Source organism: Coffea arabica, chromosome 3c (genome assembly GCF_036785885.1).
Source record: "Coffea arabica cultivar ET-39 chromosome 3c, Coffea Arabica ET-39 HiFi, whole genome shotgun sequence".
NCBI lineage: Eukaryota > Viridiplantae > Streptophyta > Magnoliopsida > Gentianales > Rubiaceae > Coffea > Coffea arabica.
The window spans coordinates 13690759-13708245 of record NC_092314.1 but is presented as its reverse complement, the minus strand read 5'-3'; the positions used below and the strand labels follow the sequence as shown (position 1 = coordinate 13708245).

At 35.8% G+C, this 17487-nt stretch overlaps 1 protein-coding gene across 2 annotated transcripts; it reads left to right on the top strand.

Moving 5' to 3' along the window:
• Window positions 1–5040: 5040 nt before the first annotated feature.
• Window positions 5041–17487, top strand: LOC113734706 (aspartic proteinase 36-like). Of its 2 annotated transcripts, XM_027261357.2 has the most exons (10): window positions 5042–5454; window positions 6365–6494; window positions 6616–6863; window positions 10823–11047; window positions 12271–12433; window positions 12516–12589; window positions 13758–13845; window positions 14442–14517; window positions 15855–15926; window positions 17062–17487. In XM_027261357.2, exons 1-10 carry the CDS (start codon window positions 5162–5164, stop codon window positions 17217–17219), a joined length of 1527 nt encoding a protein of 508 aa, XP_027117158.1. In that variant the 5' UTR covers window positions 5042–5161; the 3' UTR covers window positions 17220–17487. The 2 variants fall into 2 exon arrangements, with proteins under 2 accessions (XP_071938407.1, XP_027117158.1); XM_072082306.1 differs by lacking the exons at window positions 12271–12433; window positions 12516–12589 and having other exon boundaries at window positions 5041–5454.

Sequence of the window (17487 nt, the reverse complement as noted above, 5' to 3'; positions counted from 1 at the left end):
TAGAAATGTATATTTGGATGGTAAGGCTGATATTTGGTTCTAGGGAATCAAGATGGGGAAACTTAAGCTTACTTGGCAAGAATTTTGTGACCTGTTGTGTGAAATATTTGTAGAGAAAGACTCAAAAGATGTGGTGGGAGAGTTCAATAAGTTGCAGTAGGATGGAAGGTGGAAGACTGTCAAGAACAATTTGGTGAAGCTTATTTTGTTTCTAGTTTCATCAATGGATTAAAAATGAGATCAGAACCACGGTAAAGATGTTGAAATTTGTGAAACTATCAGATGCCTTTGATATAGACCAGTTACAAAAAGAGTCATTGGATGTGCACAAACAAAACTGTAAAAGTAATCAGAAAGTTGAGATAGATCAGTAATATAGTTTCTATAATAGTCATGAAGTTGCACCTGCAAATGCTTACAAGATTCCTTTGCCTAACACTTTCAAGAAGGACTTTGAATTACCTTCTATAACCAAGAAGATTTTGCCCAAGATATACAGTACAAGAAAAAACATAGATTGTGTTTTAAATGTGAAGAAAAATATGAGGCCAATCATCAATGTAAGTTGAGACATTTGAATCTCATGGTAGGAGAAGATGAGAAGGAGGATGAATTCTGGGATGTCATAGGAGAGCAGGATGAAAAGAAATCCTGGAGAGCTTATAGAAGCTTCACTCTATGCTATTTCAGAATCCTTGAAAAGAAAAACTATCACCTTAAGGGGAGAAATACATGGAGCATTTGTGTACATCCTTATGAAAATAGGAAGTTCTGACTCTTATATTAGTCAACATATAGCCAGAGGACTAAACTTACCACGTGTAGTTACAAATCCATTCATTGTAGTAGTAGAGGATGGTGCTAGTGTGACTGATTGTGTTAAGTGTCCTAAAGTTCATTGGATCACCAATAGTTACAAGTTCTACTTTGATATTCGGGTGATGGAGCTAGAAGGATGGGATGTGGTATCGGGGATGGATTGGATGACTTATTATAGTCCAATCACGTTTGATTTCTTTCTTGAAAGGAAACGATCTCAGGGAATTCCTCAAATATAAGAACAACTATTTAAATATGGCACAAGAAGGACAAGACAAAATCAGAGATGTAGAGAGACAAGAAAGGCCCAAACTTATTTCAGAATTGCTTAGCCAATTCCAAGATGTATTAAGAATCCCTACAGCACTTCCACCTAAGAGGAGTCTAGATCATGCTACACCACTCAAGTTGGATGCTTAACCTTTCAAAATCAAGCCATACAGGTACCTCGTTCTCAAAAAGCTGAAATTGAGAAACAAGTATTGGAAATGTTTAACAATGGGATAATCAAGCACAACTCTATTCCCTTTGTTTCCCAATTTTGTACAACGCTAGTCTCTTTGCTTCACTAGTTTTGTTGGCCAAAAAGAAGAATGGCACCTGGAGGTTGACATTTGAATCATTTGACAATTAAGGATAAGTTTCCTATACCAAATATTGAAGAACAACTAGATGAATTGGGTGGAGCAAAATATTATTCCAACTTAGGTTTGTGTGCAGGGTACCATCAACTTAGAGTGAAATTAAATGATACATTTACAACTGGTTTTCAGACCCATGAAAGGCATTATGAGTTTCTAGTCATACCTTTTGGCTTGACAAATGCTCTTGCAACCTTCCAAGCATGAATAAGTTAGGTTTTCCACTCTTATTTTAGGAAGTTTGTTCTCATATTGAAGATATGCTAGTTTACAGTAAAACTTTGGAAGAGCATCAGGAACACCTTAAGGTAGATTTGAAAGTCTTAAGAACCAATCAACTCTATGCAAAAGCCTCAAAATGTTTGTTTGCTCAGAGGCAAGTGGATTATTTGGGCCATGTAATGTCTACAAAAAGGGTAAGCATGGACATGAATAAAGTGAAGGACATAGCAGAGAGGCCTACACCAGGTTCAATCAAAACACTCATAGGGTTCCTTGGGTTGACTGGGTACTATAAAAGGTTCATCAGAAATTATGGAATAATATGCAAGCCACTCACTAAAGTTCTAGAAAAGGATGCTTTTGGCTGGAATAAGGAGGCATAGTGTGCTTTTGAAACATTAAAATAGGTTATGTGCTCTGCACCTATGTTAAGGCTTCGTGACTTCAAAATTCCATATGTTCTAGAGTTTGGTGCTAGCAGTGGTGGAATTGGGGCAATGTTACAACAAGAATCACACCCCATTGCATATCTTACTAGAGCTCTGTCAGGAAAGAATTTGGAACTATCAGTATATGAAAAGTAGCTGCTAGTATTAGTATTAGCAGTTAAAAAGTGGAGACATTACCTCATTGGATATCACTTTGTAATCAAGGCTGACCACTAGTCCCTCAATTACCTACTAGAATAGAAATTAACTACTCCTTTGCAACACAAATGGCTCACTGAGCTAGTTGGTCTTAACTATAAGATACAGTACAAAAAAGGCTGAGAAAATTCTACAACAAATGCTTTGTCTAGAAGTGTGCTTTATAACCATGAACAGGGACAAGAATAGAACAACTCATGTTCGGCTATTTCAGTTGTGAAACCTTGGACGAGTTGTATAAGAGTTATGAAGAGGAAATTAACGGTCAAAATCTCATCTCACAATTATTTCTAGGCCCTGGTTCTCTTGCAAACTATGAGCTGGTTGATGGTTTGCTCAACTATAAATGGAAACTATTGGTAGGATCAGCTAATGACATTAGGAAACAACTAATTAAGAGTATTCATGACTCAGCAGTGGAGGTTCATTCTAGTGAAAGAGGTAGTTTTCGTAGGCTCCAATCCATCTTTTATTGGAAAGGCATACGAAAAGATGTGATACAATACGTTAGATCGTGTGATATATGCCAAAGGTTTAAATTTGAACATGTGGCTTATCCTGGATTATTTCATAATCTACCCATATCAGAGTAGGCTTGGGTTCATATTACCATGGATTTTGTGGAAAAGTTGCCTATTTCAAATGGCTATGATACTATTTTAGTGATTATTGACTGTTTTACCAAATATGAACATTTTTTTTGCACTCAAACATCCCTTTGATGCATCTCAGGTGGCATAGCAGTTCCCAAATGGCATTTACATATTGCATGATTTGCCAATCTCTACAGTCACGAACAGAGACTAGTTATCTATCAGTCAATTCTGACAGAAAATTTTGAAGCTTTTGGGAGTATTTCTACATTTTATTTCATCTTTTCACTCCCAAATAGATGGACAGTTTGAAAGGCTCAATCAATATGTAGAAAACTTCTTAAGACGTATGATAGGTGACCACCCTACCAGATGATTTAAATGGTTACCACTAACGGAATGGTGGTACAATACAACATGTCGCTCCTTACTGCATGCTACACCTTTTGAAGCAACTAAATGGCTATCAACCTAATCACATACCATTGGAACCTTATCAAGACTCACTTGTTCTAGCAGCTGCTTATATGATCTAGGAAAAGGTTAGATTCACTCAGAACATCAAGAAACACCTTTCTAGAGCCCATTAAGGGATAAAATTCTTTGCTAATTGACATAGGAGTGAGAGATCCTTTGAAGTTGGTGATATGGTGTTCCTTAAATTGCAACCTTATAGATAGCAAATAGTGGCTATAAAAAAGAGTTTGAAGCTGTCTGCTAAGTTTTTTTTTTTTTTTTTTCGAAACGATAAGTGCTTTTATAGATGAACAAACACTTTACAATTTCAAGTAAAGACTTGAGGGGACTATACAGTCAATGATAACTATCACCGAGGAATCCAAAATTCCTGATCAACAAAAAAGTCTAACGCATGAGCGCTAATTGTATGACTAATATGGTTAATATTCCTGTTACCTAAGCAAAAGGAGCACATATGAAACAGGTTCCTGAGGCAGTGGATATCCTCCAACAGTGTTACCACTCGCATATCCTGAGATTTTAGCTGCTGGACGAGGTGGAACGTCTGCTTATTCTGGACATGAACTTCTATCTTTTCAAAATTGTGAACTGTAGCTTTACACATCAGGAGTTTGATAGCTGTTAGTTCATCAATTAGCTTATCTCAGGATATGCGAGTGGTAGCACTGAAGCTGTCTGGTAAGTACTATAGGCTTTTTGAAATATTAGAGAATGTTGGACAGGTTGCATTTAGATTCAAGTTAGCAATAGGGGCTAAATTGCACCCGGTATTCCACGTTTCACTACTTTTAAAGGAAGATTGGTCCTTACCCAAACAATATCCCCACATTTACCTATGTTTAGTGATCAAGATGAATGTATGATGCAGCCAACAAAAATGCTGAAGATGAGGGCAATACTCATTCCAGTCTTATGGACAAGACTGATTTCGTAGGGGAAGTATTGTCAAGAATTTAAGGACTTGAAGGTAATCAGTTAATTGCAATAATAGTCCTTGTAACAAAAATTTGTTGTAACAAAATTTTAGTAGTAATAGTAAAATAATTCGGTTATGATGAGAATGAGAATAATAGAAACTGTAAGCATATGAATGTAACCACCTTTCGTAAGAAAAAATGCACGCAAGAAGATGATTTCGGTTCTCTATATTCTCCTTGCAATTTCTTTTTTTTCTTCTCTTCTTTTTCCTTTCCTGGTTCTATTCTAGTTTTGTTCTTTTCTTGGTTCATTTTTAGTTATAATCATCAACTTCTGACTCTAGTCCAAGAGCATTTTTGTAAGAAAAGGGGCTTAATTCCTGATATTCGAGTACTTATCTAGCTCAAACTCAACTTGTTTATTGAAATTAATAAGTCGAGTTCGAGTCTTACGGAATCAAATCTTATTGAGTTTTTGAGTTGTTTAAATCGATTAACAGCACTAAATGCAAGGAAATAGAATTGTGAGTATCATGTGGTGTGTGATTCACAATTTAACCAAACATGAAGAGCAATATATGTAATTAATCTTTTCAACATTTAAGATGGGATTTGATTGGATAAACACGAAGACTTGCAAAGTAGACCAAAAGGTCAATTTTGAAATACATCCATTTCATTCCAGCCACTAATTACCAATAAAACTCCCCATCTCATTATCTCAATAACCAATTGAATAACAAATAGTAGTAACTAAAAAAAATAAAAAGGAAAAACACACTCCAAAAGAAAAAAAAAAAGAAGCAAAATTACTAAACCACCAACAATCCGCCGTCTTCTCAATGAGCAACCGCGCTGCTATTGCCGCCGCCGCCCCTGCGGCGGAAGCAGAAAGAGTAGAAAAAATGGGAAGAAATAACACCAGTAGTATTTTTTGCTTATTGTTTTTAGTTAATTTTTTGAATTTGATTAGCACGAAAGTAAACGCCGGTGGAGTATTCCAGGTGGATTACAAGTTCGCCGGCACGGAGAGGTCTCTCAGCGCTCTTAGGGAGCACGATAGCATCCGCCACCTCCAAATTATCGCCGGCGTTGACTTGCCCATTGGTGGCACCGGCCGCCCTGATGCTGTCGGGTTTGTTGACATCATCTCTCTCTCTGTTTCTCTTTCTCCATGATTTTTCCTGCTAATTAAATAATCAAAGTGAAAAATCATGTTTTAAACGGTTGTACTGTTCGATAAGGTATGAGACTCTGAGCATAACGTACAAGTATTAGAACAGGCAAATGAAATGTTGTAGGGATGCATTTTGTACTCTCTGTAGTTGTCTTTGTACCACTGTAGCTAATTAAGATTTGCTTCAAAGTTCCTTTCCCCGGTAAATGTATATGTGTGACTAATTTTGTGGTAGTAGTATATTTTTGAATGGATAGAGCAAATACTGAGGTGAATGAAGAGTTGTTCTTTATGCTTGACTGGTTGTGCGGTCGTTACCGATAATGATTACTTTAGTGTAATTCAGTTCTGGAAGTCTTCTCTGAGTGCCGAGGCAAACAAATTTGTGCTAGCATGTATTGTGATTTGAGCATTGGTAAATTTTCATTTTGAATAGAATGGGATAGCTTGGTTGAAAATTTTACTAGCGCTTATTAGCATTTCAAATATGCAGCTTTTCGGCACATAAGTGAAAATCTTGTGGCTGAGTTGGGTAATTTAGAATCATTTATCGGGCATGAATAAAAAGGATGACTCTGTTCCATTAGAAATTGATGACAATTAAATTCATACATTTTGGACATGAATTCTCTGTTTGACTGATGGACTCATGGAAGGGGTTTTGCACCTTTTTTCCCCCTTTATCAGTCAACCTGAACGAGTCTACCTAATGTTGGATTTTGCTGTTCCACTTACCAAAAATAAAAAAGGATAATTTTGAACTGCATCTAAGATGGAAGGTGATTAGATGACTTCAGAGATGTTCGCATTTTATTTCTTCTTACTATTATTTTGTATTGGAGCTTAATTTCTGATTTCTTAAATGTAGGCTGTACTATGCAAAAATAGGGATTGGGACACCTTCGAAAGATTACTATGTGCAAGTGGATACTGGGAGTGACATCATGTGGGTTAATTGCATTAATTGCCAACAATGTCCTACCAGAGGCTATCGTGGTGTATGTCTCTCATTTTAGGCTTTCTTAAGTGCCATATCGTAATCAACCCCCACGCACCTTTTCCTAGGACAAAATTTTTGTATATTGGTGACATGGTTTTAAATTTGTTCTGCTTTGGCAGCTCGAATTAACCCAATACAATCCAAAGGATTCTCTTACTGGACAACTGATTACTTGTGAATGGGAATTTTGTAAGGAGATCATGCGCGATTCATCCTCGGGGTGTACCTCTAATGAGACTTGTCTATATACTGAGGTTTATGGGGATGGGAGTTTTAGCATGGGATACTTTGTTGAGGATTTCGTTCAGTATGATCGGGTTTCTGGTGATCTTCAAACTCAATCAGCAAACGGAAGTGTCATATTCGGGTTAGTTTATTTTCTGCTCGTATAATTGTATCATGAACTTGCTGCTTTATGAGCGTGGATTTCTTGGTAACTATGTTGTTATTCATGACTTAGCATTTGCATCTTGCTCCTTGTAAGCGATTCACATTTCAAAGAGAATCAATTGTAGGAAATGGTTTTTGGGTCAAACCCAGGTATCATCCTATTGTTTTTTTTAATGAGCTTTATGGTACTCTTCCTATTAGAAGAGATTTTGGGTGCCCTTTCCACCCAAATTGGGAGGCAATAATCAATGGACAAGAAGGAATTCAAGAGAATGGCAGCAGATAAGGAAAACTGGAAGAATTAAAAAGAGGAAGGAAGGATTACAAAAGAATTAATATTAACAGTAACCAACTAATTTTAGAAGTTGATTTCGGGAGAAGCTGATGTATGGTTTCTCTATCTAATTTTGCAAATGGTTAAATCTGATTCAAGAAGTTGCCTTGGATGGCAGTCTTGTGGTTTAGGTGGAAACCTCGGCATGTGGAGTTGTGAAAGGTCATTGAGGATGCCCTATTTTAAGTATTTTAAACCCTTGTGCATCAAGGCATTTGTACTTGAACTAGTGTAACAGAAAAATGTTATAGAGGTGCAATCCTTGTGTTATGATATCTACTGTTGGTAGTTGCATAAGTGCTTAAGAATCTGTAGTTGTATGAGGATAACTAGCTCTGTTTTTGTTAAGGGTTATAAAGATTAAAATTATATGGATTCACTCTTTATAGTAGGGTTGTGAATACAAGAAAACCTTGTATTCCATGAATGTCCAGATCCAGAATAAATGATTTCTTTGATGGAGGTTTTTGGAATTCTTTTAGTTCTACTATTAGTAGGACAATGTGAATTTCTCAAAATTGACCTTCAAAATCAACTTTTGAGGATGTTGTGTTAAATTTGTTTCCACATTGGAAATGCAATATGTGTCCTCATGCACAGTTGTATGTTCACTTGGATTTTGAGATGTATGCTTCGTCCGCTTTTGTTATCATAAGTGGCTGGTACATATCACACATGATGCTGAGCCTCAAGTCCTTGAGCACCTGCTTATGTTTTTAGAAGACTTCATATGATATGCTGGAAGATGGTGGTAGGTTTTTACTTTGAACCTAGTATTCGAGTACATGTTACTGCTGGTGGTTGTTGACCAAGTTCTTAGAAGGAAGGAGAGAAGAGGAGGGAAGACCAGGGTAGTGGAGGTGTGGTGGGCATAGCCGAGACAGGAATTTCTGCATGTAATATGATCATCTCTCAGTGTGATTTTGTACACAAGGGTGGATAAAGGTGCATTACTTTAGAGAATTCAACGTAATATTTTTTATCAGTAAACGTAAGTTGGATCTTGTCGATGATTTATCAAAAGCTCATTGTGCTTTTGAGGTTTTTTTTTTGGGGAAAAATGAGAAGAAATTATGCCTATTTTCTTTATATGTATAGCGAGTTCTAGAAAAGGTCTTGAATGTTGTTGATTGTGATGTTTGTATGGTCAAAAAGGAAAATTTGAAACATAAGTCTGGAAAAGAAAGATTTGGGAATTTCAATAACTTCGAAAAGGAGTTTATGGTCTATGACAATTATATTCAGATCAGGCATGGGGATCCATTAAGTGTAGCCCCATCAGTGATAATTTTCTAATGCACCCATAGAAACAGAATGCCATAGAAACTTCAATTATTGTGGGTAGGAATTCAACTCTATAACATGTACATGTATAGCAACTTTGAGATGCAGAAGAAAGTTGGTTTTTTAGATTCTCTAGAAGTATTGCATGTTAAAATATGAGAACTTTATTGTACACGTTGTGAAAATACGTTCTTGATGGGAGAGCTCTGCAAATCCTTGTTTTGTAATGGATTTCGGAATCTGATATTTCTGCTGAGCAGATTGTGGATTCTAATATGGAAGGTTGGATGGTGGTTCATTGTTAAAAGCCGAAAGTGATTGGAGAAGTGAAGTCATTCAGGTAGAAGTTTAATAAGACTGATATTGGTGGTCAGCATTGATTTTGAAAGATAAATGGATGCAAGTGCTATTTAAGTTTTCAACTAAAAGCTTTTGATCATTTAGAAATGTTTTAAGCCCCTTAATACTTGTTATGGACCAGCAAATTGGCTAAGATGCATAATTTCTCATTCTTCTGCTTAGAATGACAATTTCTGGTTGTTTGATATTATTTTGATGGAGGGATTTTGAGTGCAAGTAGCTACCCCAGTATGGATTACTAATCAAATCATTTAAAGAGGTTCTATGCACAGTGACAACTTCAACCTGGATATGATATCTCTATTTGAAAGATGGTCCGTTCAGCATGAAGATTTGTCATATCGTATCTGTAGACAGAATCTGTTGACTTACAAAATGAGTTGATGTTGTATCAGGGAGTGTAAAAGTAGGAAATCTCTGGATATTTGTAACATGATAATGATATAAAAAGTCACCAATGTGTGTTTGTAGTAATTCTGTTTGCCCAACTCAAAACTTTCTAAGAAAGTCCCTTTAGAAAATACATGTTTCATTTCCATGAAGGAGCTGACTTCAATTTTTCAATTATAATCTTACAATGCTCTGTATGCCAAAATACATTCTGCGCCCCAGTGATCTGATTATACAGCTGACATTAGTTTTAGAATTAAATGTTGGCTTTATAGTTCAATATTGGTGGATGTTCAACTTATAAATATAGAATTATATGACTTATTTTCCGATCTGTTCTTGTTCAATTTTCCAGTTATTCACACAGATATGTGAAGTCTGTGCAGGTCAAAATTATATTAAGCATCAAAGAAGACAACGAGCTTCTATATGTTTCTTTCAACTCCAAGGTTAGGTTTGCTTGGGAGTGTCTACATTCTATGGATTTGATTGGAAACTGAACATGTAGCCCCTACTAAGATAGTGCTGTGACTATAAACTGTTGCATTATCCACTACCCCAATAGCTAAAAAACTATATAAAGAATAATCTTTTCTTCTATAGTTTATTGGTGAAGTGGTAGCTGAAAGTCTCAGGCAACTGTTAAGAATCCATGGTTTTTTAAGCTAATCTCCAGCTTCTTTGATGAATTTTTGACAAAAAGATGCCTCATCCCACTTACAAAATTTTGTCCGCCAATGTGGTCAACCATTCAAGATGCTTTGTTGCTTTCCATGCCCATCATTGTGTAACTCTTAGTTTAGCTGACAATTAGTTAAATTTTGTGGTAGCTTGGTGTCCGACAACTTCCGAGCTGCCCATGCCATGGGATAATCATCCCTTGCATATTGCACACTCAGATTGAATTTTGATATCTGGAAGGTTTGAGTAGAGCTGCTTATGCAGTTTCTTTATGTTGCTGCAGGCAGGTTATGATATTATAATGTGCCAAAACCTGGTACAGTGGTCCAAAGCAAGTCCATTAACCTTTATAAAAATGAGATGGGTTTAGCAGAATTTCAAGTTCAATGTTACTAGAGCTAAATCAATTCTAGAGTACGCATCAAGTCAAGTTGCTTGGTTGTGGTACAAGCTTTTAGTTCTGGATTCTTCATTTCATTGATGATCATAATCTCAAGCAAACCAATATTTTGGGAAATTCTTTCTGATCTTATTCACTTAGTTGTTTATTTTTCTGAAAATGGGTCTTTGCAAGCATATCATGGGTATGTAAGGTTTGTTTTGCAATAATACCAATATTCTCTGTGGAAAAAGTGTTAGGTGACTGAAGAGATACTTTGTATTTCTTTCTTTATCTACTCTTGCATTGCATTGCAGAAGTTAGACAAGAATTCTGTGTCAGTTTTTCACTTTTTAGATATCTTGGGACTGCAAATTTGTCTTATGTATTCTTGTGCATTAGTTTTAATCATAGAAGATGGTTTACTGGATTAATGGTTTGCCTTTTGCAATTGGTGATGGATAGCTTCTTTCTTCCTGTCAATTACCAAATTCTGCTTATTTGGCAGGTGTGGTGCTGGACCATCAGCTGATCTTAGTTCATCTGATGATGCCCTTGATGGTGTACTTGGTTTTGGAAAGGCAAATTCATCCTTGATTTCACAGCTTGCATCAGCGGGAAGGGTGAAAAATATGTTTGCCCATTGTTTAGATGGTGTAAATGGTGGTGGAATTTTTGCCATAGGACATGTTGTTCAACCAAAAGTTAACATGACAGCTTTAGTACCAAACCAGTATGTGGGATCTTTCCTATGAACTTAATTACTTTCACTTTTCAGATTTCTGAATGATAATTTATGTGGTTTGCTCTGTATGTTCTTTTTGTGTGGCACTGCTTGCTCGATCATGTTTAACAAAGTTGAATAGTTGGTTTGGCCTTTTTTATCATTAGATTGGTAGATCAAGAGAAAGGGTTTTACAATTACAATTAATTTGATGTGGCAGTATTTGATATGTTCAATTTGCTTGTAATGTTCAGGAACATTTTATAATCCTCTGAATTGATCAATTGGAAAAATGTTTTCTTATGTTCTTTGGATTACTAAATTGGGGTTTTACCTTGGTTATTTAGCCTGCATATCTGGTTCACCCTTGATTGAAATTTCAGTTTGATTACTTTTACATCTTTTTACTTTGAAAATTGGAGTTTGGATGGTCTGTATTGATTTATGTATCTACATTAATGTGTCAAAAGTTTTTGATTTTTGGTTTTCTGAGAAGTGATGCCAGCAGAAACCGGGCATATAACCTTATTCTTGGTTGACATTATTATAAGTTGGTAACTAGAAAATCTGGTGCCCTTGCAAGCTAACATTTAGGAGAACAGATCTAAATGTGTGCTTTTTTATGGAATTTAACAGTACAAATGGATTTCCATGGATTGCTTCTCTTACATGTGGTAGTTTGTTTTGTCATGTTCTATGAACGATGTAGCAGATGACTTGTATGATTGAAAACTATCTTTGGATAGAGACAACTCATCTTTGTCTTGTTTGCTGATTTTGCTGTTGGTTCTTGTGTGGAGAATCTATTAGCTTATCTATGGAGATAAATAACTTAAGCAGATATTTTTACAGTCAGTAGATGCAGTGTTGTCAAATCTGGAAACATGTATCCATAAATATCCAAGTATGGAATATGCTTCTTCATGTATTGGCGTTCTTAAACTATCCAGTTATTGTATCCAAATTACAGATTTTGCAGGCATCTTACATACAAATTTGTTGAATGTGCATACAAGACTTTGGATCTAAAATGTTTCATTACTGGGGAAAATTTTGTTTAATTGTGATCTCAAGTAGAAGCAACTCATGACCAGTTTAGCGTGTCTTGCTGTTTGCCTTCTGTCTGACGTGTTTATAATATCATATTTTAGGTTGTGGTTTTGAAACATAAAATTGGCCTTTTATTCCTCTTCTGTTAACCAAACGTGTACTTTACCATGGAAAAATGTAAGGTCGCATTACAATGTCAACATGACAGCAATTGAAGTCGGTCATGCTATGCTAAGTCTTCCTACGGAGGTATTCACTGTTGGAGATACAAAAGGGGCAATAATTGATAGTGGTACAACCTTGGCTTATTTCCCAGAAATCGTATATCAGCAACTAGTAGTAAAGGTATCTCTTGTCTTATATACAGAATAACCTTAAGTTGGGGTGCACTTGTCTTATCTTTTTTTCTTTTCGAACATGTTTGAAGATACTGTCCTCGCAACCTGATTTGAAACTGCAAATAGTTCACGATGACTATACGTGCTTTGACTACTCTGATAGGTATGGTGATTAATTCAACTAACCATCTTTTTTTTTTTTTTGGTCGTTTCTTATGACGTGACATCTTTTAGAGCAAACATTCAAAGTTGACTGAGGTGTAGAGAGATGATGTGAGCGGGATAATATTCCAGTGCACCTTTCTTGTTGGATGGGTTACAAAAAACCTGATTCAAGTGCACAACTAAGTTGTTTGACCTGATTCTGATAAGTCAGTAAAATATTTTTATCTGATAATTCAGAAAAAATAAACACATAAACTAGTGATTAGTTTTTTTTAAGGGAATATTTTGCTGATGCTGATTAATAGTTACTGTAACCTCCTCTATTGTATTGGAAATTATTTCGACTGTGCTGTGATTTTCATGTGACATAATACGAACTTTCCCTGGAGTCAGTGACATTCTTAAGAATTGCTGGAGCATACATGAACAAAAGTATGAAATTTTGAATGAGATGAACCAGATGCACTATTTGTGGGATCTAAGAAGTGGAGTTTATTGTTTCGTGGAAAATCTCAAGCTGAGTCTTTATAAGTATGACAAGTTTTTGGATGTTACCATATCAAACGTTACTAAATGGTTCAGTTTCTAATTTGAGGTTCTGCTATATAACTTTTATTTCAATAGATTAGGCCAATAAGGCTCTCCCATATGTCTTAATCATTTTTTTGGTCATTTTTTTGGTTAATAAACACCGAATTGTCTATGCCAAAATTCCACCATCTCAGGGTGTTGACTTGAAACAAAATTATGTTGTCTTTAGCTTTTCATCCTTTATACAAATATTTTCTGTCTAATGCTAAAATATATGATCTACATGAGAATGAGGTAAAAATGCTGCTTGAGACGTGCCAATTCCAATTCCAAGGGAAAGCTTACTTTCAATACATTTAAAAATAGCTTCTTATCTTGCTAAGAAGTCGTTAACTTGATGGAAATTTCTCTTGAATTTGGAATTTCCATTTATTTCTTGTTAAAGTTGTTCCTCACACATACTTATATTGTTGAGGACTTTATGTGGCTTCATCTATTATTCTTTTCACCCAAAGATTTGAAGCTGTTTCAATTTTGTCCTCCAGTTATGTTGTTTGAGATTCTGTTAGATAACTGGCAATTGCAATTGGTGGTTTATTGGGAAATTTGAAATAATGTTTTCTTATCTCTTGCAGTGTTGATGACGGGTTTCCCCCAGTCACTTTTCACTTTGGAAATTCACTTAATTTGACAGTTTATCCACATGATTATCTATTTCCTTTTGTAAGTATCTTCTACCCAGGTTTCTTTTGTGAAGTTAACACTGTGTGATAGACATCAATTTGTTTTCACTTTTTTTATATTTTTATTTTTTCTTCTGTTTTCAATTTTGTTCTTTTTATTTTCATTTTTATTCTTGGCCCCCTTTTTTTTTGTTTTTGGGGGGGGGGGGGGGGGATCGTGTTGGTGGTGGGGTTCACAAGATGTTTGTTCAACTATTGCCTTTTCCTAATTTGTTCTTAGTGGTAGAGTTAAAAGAGTTCTGATTAGTGACTTGTTCATAATTTGTTATTTACAGTAGAATTCTGAATTTGCTTCAGTACAGTTCTGGTTAAGAGTTGCATGTTGCAATACTGATGCTTTTGTTTCTGTATAACAGTGAGGTTGAGCACTCCACTATATTGATTTTAAAGTCATAATACTTGGTTTCGGTGTAGGTCAGGTGGTTTGGTACATATTAAATCATGACATATTTTTTTGCTGTCTCCTTTGCATCAGAACTTCTCTTCTGCTGTTAATGTCCTCAGAAACCTTCTTCAAATACCCATGCTCTGGTTTTTAGGTCTAATGAAATTTTTTTCTTCTTGCTACTTCTGCAGGATGGGTTAATGTGTGTTGGATGGCAGAACAGTGGGGTACTATCTGGTGAGAAGACGAATATTACGCTCCTAGGAGGTATGTTTCTCTGTGTTTAGTACGTACATTACTGGTTCTCTTTGATATACAGAACTCATCATCTCACTTAACCATCTTGAGCAATTAACTAAATGCTTCTGTCCTAGTTGCTCTCTCTATCTGGCTTTCTGTTTCTCTCTTCCTGTCTCTATTCTTTGGTTCATCTGTCCTCCCCTCCCTCCTCCTCTCCCCCCCCCCCCCCAGCAAAAAAAAAAAAAAAAAGAAATTGTGATGTGGAACTACTAATAATTGAGTCTCCACTGAACTATGTTCTCTATGGCCAAACCTTTCATGCAAGTTTCACCTTTTATGACTTGGAATATCTCTATGCAAAGTTAAGATTACCAATATGTGTTGTAAAAGAAATAGGAAAAATCTTGATTTGATACAAGTAACTGAAAAGTTTCAAATTTGGGAGCTGATACTTGTCGTTTTACAAGTGCATATTCAATTGGCTGGGGTGACTAGACCACAGATTATTAGTTCTACAACATGAATTGCAGTTTCAAAACTTCTGAAATATGACACAAACCTTGATCATTCTTTTCCATCCTATCAATCTTTTCTTCTGGAGAACCAAATTCAAACCTCAGCTCCCTTTTTACTGCATTACTTGGCAGTCCTGCATAGGACTGGTTGTTATTTACCAACCAGAAAACCTTACTCCCTCTCGTTTCGGGCAGTGGCATATTGCATAGCACAAAAGAGAACATTTAATTGATAAAGGGAATTAGGATAAAGAAAAGAATAAAAATTTAATCTAATAGTATCTACCAGTCTCTAATGGAATTTCTAGAATCTTGCATGCCTTCAAAATCACATAAAATTCGTTTTCATTCTTCTTATTCCACTTCTTTTCTTTTCCTTTTTTCCTAATCTCTTCAATTCTACACTTTACCCATCCTGAATATGAAAATCTTCTGTAATGTACAATTATTTTAACCTTTTAGTTTATGATTTAGATGGTTGCCTTGAGTCTATTTTTTGAGTGTGAGATATAGTTTTTTCGGTGAACTTCAAATCATCCATGCTCTAGCGAGTTTTGAAGGAACTGAATCCCAAGGAAAACAAGTATTCTAAAGAGATAAAATCAGTCTAGTAATGCTGAGGTTGTGGCTTACTGTAGCAGTTGGAAGCTCTTCATAAAATCAGTCAAATGGTCACTGCAGAAAAATTGTCTTTCTTTTCTTTATGCAATTGTCAACATTTTCATTTCACTGGTTCACTCTCTCCACTGGAGCCTGAATTTTCTGTAACTCAATGACCAGCTGAATGAGCATCTTTAGTCCTCTCTGCCTCATTTGTTGTTAACCACAATGCACTCTTTTGGTTAACAGATTTGGTACTGTCAAACAAGCTGGTCTTATATGATCTGGAAAATCAAACAATTGGCTGGACCACATACAATTGTAAGTATGGACAAACATGTATCTGTCCAAGTCTTCTTTTGATGTTTTCAAGAATGCTAAAGATTTATGCTGATTTCAACATTTTCTAGCTGTTGTATTCTTGTGCTTGTTTCATTCAATTATCTGTTGATCTTGGTTGGCGTAAAGTGGCATTCCTACATCGTCCATTTGGACAGTCAATCTAATAGCAAGCTAACTTAACAACGGAATCCTTCCCCTTTTTATACACATGTTTCTTCTTTTGGAGGAGGAAGGATCACACTGCACTTTTGGTTGTATCTTAAGGTGCTTTTTGGAATGGGTAACATTGGGACCCTACTCTCAAAGTCTCCATTTGTGTTTTTGTTCACCTTTATGTTATTCTGTTGAATGGGAGAGCTGGGAAAGATGTGGAGTTGTGGGTGTGGGCTTTTGTTAGATGTGGATTGATGTGGAGAGCTGGAAAAGGTGGAGTTGTTCACCTTCATGTGGATTGTTATTTTGATAATATATTTTGTTAGCTCTAGGTTGTCACTACTTTTTTTTTTTTTTGCTTCTTTTTCACAAGAATGGGATGTGAAGGGTGTTATAACTTGTCATGCCATGGGCTTCCATATTTACATTGCAAGATTGGGCCTTGTTTTTTAAACTGGTTTAGTTGTTACATATGATATCAAGCAATAGTGCAATTGTTTCGGCTGAATATCTTTCAACCAGAAAGTAAGGGAGCACCTCTAACTTGCTTGACTGCATGATTTGATTTTGTAGATTTCTACCTGGTGTACTGATAGCATTTTGCCATCTTTTGGTAAATCTATAGAACATTTCTTGTGCATGGAAAGTAGAGTGCAGACCAATCAAACATTATATACATTTTCATATCATTGCTATATGCAGCAATGCATTAATTCTTTTCTAGCATTCATGAGATGCAAGCCTTACAAAAATCTTATCTACTCCAAGTTTTAATGATTTGTATCCATAGAAAGTTGTTACTCTGAAACCTTTATTTATTTATTTGTTTTTGGAATGGGAAATGCAAACTTGTTGATCAAGTTACACAGCCTGAAGGAAGGAGCTTGATGTTACTGCCCAGCATATTTGATGTTCTGTTAGAACCACTCCTTTTAACTGCAAAATTTATCATTGATTTCAGGTTCTTCCAGCATTAAACTGAAGGATGAAATTACAGGGTCAGTGCATCTGGTTGGTGCTCATTCTATACCATCTTGCGCCTTCAGCCAAAGCGCACAAAAGGCTTTTATCTTCTTGTTACTGATGACTCTGCTGCAAGCTATTTTCACTGGTTTGTGACTGCCATGGTGAATGTTAAGACCAAGAAATTGATACAGAAAATAATTGACTGTTAGAAAATATTCACAAGAGTATATAACAGAGTGGTGTGACTCTCAAGATAGTGATCCAATTTGGCATACAAAGGTTAGTTTTTAGCCTGTTCTAGTACCTTGGAAATTTTGCAATGATAGTAGCAAATTCTCTGAAAACAAATTTTGTAAATAGCTCTGTATATACAGTGACCATCTCTTATATTGCAAGATATCGGCAGCATGTTCTATGATCA